The sequence below is a fragment of the Papio anubis genome, unplaced genomic scaffold (genome assembly GCF_008728515.1).
Source record: "Papio anubis isolate 15944 unplaced genomic scaffold, Panubis1.0 scaffold2686, whole genome shotgun sequence".
In the NCBI taxonomy this organism is placed as follows: domain Eukaryota; kingdom Metazoa; phylum Chordata; class Mammalia; order Primates; family Cercopithecidae; genus Papio; species Papio anubis.
In genome coordinates this window covers 1-4408 of record NW_022162768.1, presented here as the reverse complement: position 1 = coordinate 4408, position 4408 = coordinate 1, and the positions used below count along the sequence as shown (strand labels likewise).

Below are 4408 nucleotides of genomic sequence, written 5' to 3'. Positions count from 1 at the left end.
ACTTCATAAACAAATGCAAACGTGAATGAGCTTTAAATGGCTTGGAGCTCTGGATTAGACTACCCCTGCCACTGTGCCCCAGGAACATTCTTTAACATCTCTGTACCCCGATAGCCTCATTTTATTATTATGCTGCTGATAACCATGATCTAAAACATGGACTGTGATTCTTTACTTCCATTGCATGGACCAGGAATCTGGAGCTCAGAGAACTTAGAAGATTTGCGCCAAGTCACATGGCTTTTATATGGATGACAACTGAAGTGTGTGACTCATTATTATTTGGAGATAATAACAGAAACAACGTCATAGAGGTCTTCTTATGGATTAAATTAATTCATCCATGTGAACTGCTTAAAGTAGTATCTGGCATCACTATGAAAACAAAAGAAGTATTAAGGATGACAACTCTTAGTATTATCAAGCCGTCGATGCTAACATCAGGTGTTGTGATAGACATGGGGAGAAGGAGGCAATGAGGGCATTTTTGATATTCCCCCACTCTTACCTGTATTCACATCCGTGGAGAGACAAAAGTTCTCTGGTCCTTTAGATTTGAGAGATACTCACCTTTGGGAAGATTCTCTGGAACCTGCCGAAAGTCGTCTGAGGACGTTCAACTGAAAGAGAATACATCAGAATTTTAATTTGTTGGGAAAGATTTCCAAACTCTAGAGAGACTTCTGTTGCATCAGGGAATTCTGCAGCAGAGGGTTATGAGTCCACTCATTGTTGAGGAGTTATTTGAGATTTGCTTCTGAATTACGTTTAGTAATGGTTGGTTCACTTATCTGTGGCATCAGTTCAGAATTTTCCATCTCATAGTTTATCAAATGGGGGTTAAACCCCATCACAGTCTCATCTTATTCCATTACATATCTTTCACTTTCTCCCAGATAATTAAAATGATTTGTTGGGAAACTGAACTGTATCCACTCAAGATGTGCAACAACTAAAAATCACTGTACACTTCAAATGGGTGAAGTGTACATACCATAAGTACGTCAATTAAGCTGTTAAATGTGTGATGAACTGTGCATGATTTAGTCCAGTGGCTCTGAAATATTTTCAGTATAAAGACACTCCTTTAAAGTCAAAAGCTTGGCAGATACTCAAGCACTGGATTTTCAGACCTCTTGTAGTGATTGTGGGAGATTGTAGAATCTGGCCTGTTTGTTGGGAAGTAATAGGTCTATTGGAGACAGTTTGGACATTCTGACCTTGTCTTATGATTGCATTGTCAGAGCAGAAGAGCAAGTAAACACATATGTCCCCTTTATATTCCTGAAATGCACAAAGCTCTCTACGCAAGAACCTGTCTTTTTTTTCACATACTGTTATCTCCGCTCACTGACAAGTGGGAAAGCTCTCTGGGTTGGATGAGGGATCACTCTTTCAAACTCACTTCCAAGCTCATCACGGAGAATTGGGGTTGTTTGGGAATGAGAAGACTATTTGGTTTTAATAAAATACAGAGAAACAGCGATCTTTATTATGTCATGTGTTCATCACCCTCTCTCTTAAGATATTTATCCAGTATCTATATGCTGTTAATGAAACAAACTCTGGAAGTTTTTGGCGGATCTACACTTTTAACATTTTCTTTTTGTTTTTCACTTTTAACATTTTCTTAACTGTCCTTTGATTCATTAACAGTGTTTAGCAAGAACAACAAGTCCTTTAAAAAAGAAATATTTCAAACACACAGAAAAGTATGGGGAATAATATTGAGTTCAGTCGCATCTCAACATTACCCATGACTATGTTAGGACTGATTTATTTATTCAGAATATTAGAAACACTGTAAACGGGCTGGGTGCAGTAGCTCACACCTGTGATCCCAGCACTTTGGGAGGCTGAGGCGGGTGGATCACCTGAGGTCAGGAGTTTGAGACCAGCCTGGCCAACATGGTGAAACCCCGTCTCTACTAAAAATACAAAAATTAGTTGGGCATGGTGGCGGGCGCCTGTAATCCCATCTACTCAGGAGGCTGAGGCAGGAGAATCGCTTGAACCCAGGAGGCAGAGGTTGTAGTGGGCTGAGACTGTGCCGCTGCACTCCAGCCTGGGCAACAAGAGCAAATCTCCAGTTCAAAACAAAAACAAAAACAAAACAAAACAAAACACACTATCAACAAGTCACGGCTGAAGCTGTCTGTGCAGCACTCACCAATCCCTGCCCCCCTCCTTCTCCATTTACAGCCAGTCCCCTCAATTTGATGGCTTTTTATTCACATTCATGTTTTCATGCATTTACCATTTACTTATTATCCATAAAAATACATATTACTGTTTTGCATGTTTTAGAATTTTATGAATGGCCTCTGCAGTTAACTTTCTGTATGCAATTTTGTTTTCACTCAGCCCTGCTGTGTATGAGGGAACAAATGTCTGAGGATCTTTCCCAGGTAGCTGAGCTGAAGAGCAACTGGGCTTGAGGAGACCCTTTCTAGCCCCTTCCCATCTACTCACCCTGATTCCCGCAGTTACGGTCATTATCAGAATCATTCCCCTGGAAGTCTGTGGCCTGTTTATTACGCATGAAAGGTGGGAGGGTGACATTGAAACCTAGAAAGAAGCAAAATGTTTATTCCTTAAGGGACAAACTTAGATCCGGCACGGTGGCTCATGTCTGTCATACCAGCGCTTTGGGAGGCTGAGGCGGGAGGATTGCTTGAGGCCAGGAGTTCAAGAAGAGCCTGGGTAACATAGAGAGACTCCCATATCTACAAAATATAAAATAAAATTAGTTGGGCATGGTGGCATGTGCCTGTAGCCTCAGCTACTCCATAAGCTGGGCAGGAGGATTGCTTGAGCCCAGGAGTTCGAGGCTGCATTGAGCTATGATTGCACTACTGCACTCTAGCCCAGGTGACTGATTCAGAGAGAGACAGAGACAGAGAGAGAGAGAGAGAAGCCGAAAGGAGGAAGGTAGGGTGGGAGATGTGCTGTGATGCCACAGAGACAGTTGGGCTCATCAGAACAGACGCCTATGGGAGAGAAACGTGCAGGATCTAGGTACGAGCTCCACTGTGGCCAGCCCCTGCCCTCAGCCCTGATAGGATACGGAAGAGCAGAACACCCAGAAGCTGCCTTGTGATTTTTCCCTGCACAAAAGGAAAATGTGGGGTACTTTCTGCAGCCTAAGAAGTAGCCTAGGCAGGAAAAGGGATGCTCATGTGTCCCCAGACTTGTCTGTTCCTAGAACTTTCTGTTACCTAGTTTAGTCATGGCCTCATACTTTCTCTTCATATGCACACAGCTGATTTTCTCCGAGTATTTCATCTTTTCCCACTCTTTCTTAGAGAAGTATTTGGCAATATCATCGAAGGCCTAGGAAAAAAGAAAGAAAGAAATTCTGGCAGTGACTCAGCTAGGCATGTCTACCATTCAACTGGAGCTGCTTCCTGTGTGCTGGATCTGGGAAGTGGGGATGATAATCCGTCCTTGGTTGATGCCATGGCTAACTGAGACAACATGGGGACCTTCCCCAGCTTCTCCCCTGCCGCACAGTAGGGCTTTAATACTGCTGGCTGGCTCTCTTCCCACCTTGCAGAATGGAGTGAGAGTCACCAAATGTAGTGCACGGCCACAGACTTGTCTCCAGGGATGCTAGGTGATGACAGAGCGAGGGTGGGAGGCTCCCAAGGGTCCAGATCTCCCCGAGACCCTGCTCCTTGTCCCCAGTACCTCTGTCCTCCCCTCCTCAGAAACCTGGTCACCCTACTCTGTCCCCTGGACCACTGCTCTGTCCCCTCCAGGTCACCTCACCTTGCTTCTCTTCTCTGATGTTTTAGCATCATCCCTGGGTCTCTTTGCAAAGGCGTTGTCTCGATTCATGGCACCGGGAGCAGTCTGACCTGCAAGAGAAACAGCCTGAGTCTTTCCAGTCCCGTGGAGGGAGAAATCAGTGAAGGCCGGCCACACTCAGTCACCTGGAATCAGGTGCTGCATTTCTCCATCCAGGGCTTATCTGTCCCTGAGTAAGGACATGGGGAGAAGTCAGATGAAAACAGGGAGCTGGGGGGTCTCTGGGAGAAGTACTGATTGGGGATGACAGGTTTCCTATGGGCAAAACAGCCTTGAGTCTTTGGGAGGGGGTTAGCTAATGTTGTTAGTAGTTTCCCTGGAGCTAGGCTTACCCTGGAAGATGTACAGACCCTTGTTGGGGAGGCAGGGACGTAACTGTATAATTTTATTGAGTGGAGGCGTTCTGACACTCCCAATCAATACATGAAGGAAAGGAAGTGAGTCCCAGAGACAACATGGTCTCTTTGGTGATGGATTTGATCAGGCAGAGGGATGGGGGGTTCTGTTCTGTTGAAGACAAACGACCTTCGCTAATATGAACGGATTTAGAGGCTATTACCGGGTTATTTGTAAATTATAAGAAGGAAGAGCCCGCCAT

At 44.7% G+C, this 4408-nt stretch overlaps 1 protein-coding gene across 1 annotated transcript; it reads right to left on the bottom strand.

Moving 5' to 3' along the window:
* Positions 1 to 8: 8 nt before the first annotated feature.
* LOC100997105 (putative protein SSX6) lies at positions 9 to 4366 on the bottom strand. The gene is made up of 4 exons (XM_031661855.1): positions 3772 to 4366; positions 3219 to 3333; positions 2473 to 2568; positions 9 to 620 (listed from the first exon to the last, which is right to left on the bottom strand). Exons 1-4 carry the CDS (start codon positions 3838 to 3840, stop codon positions 550 to 552), a joined length of 351 nt encoding a protein of 116 aa, XP_031517715.1. The 5' UTR covers positions 3841 to 4366; the 3' UTR covers positions 9 to 549.
* Positions 4367 to 4408: the final 42 nt, after the last annotated feature.

Coding starts and splice junctions, on each gene's coding strand:
- LOC100997105 (XM_031661855.1), bottom strand. CDS start 3,840: ATGAATCGAGACAACGCCTTTGCAAAGAGACCCAGGGATGATGCTAAA. Junction 3,334..3,771: donor CATCAGAGAAGAGAAGCAAG/GTGAGGTGACCT, acceptor CTTTTTTCCTAG/GCCTTCGATGATATTGCCAA. Junction 621..2,472: donor CCGTAACTGCGGGAATCAGG/GTGAGTAGATGG, acceptor ATTCTCTTTCAG/TTGAACGTCCTCAGACGACT.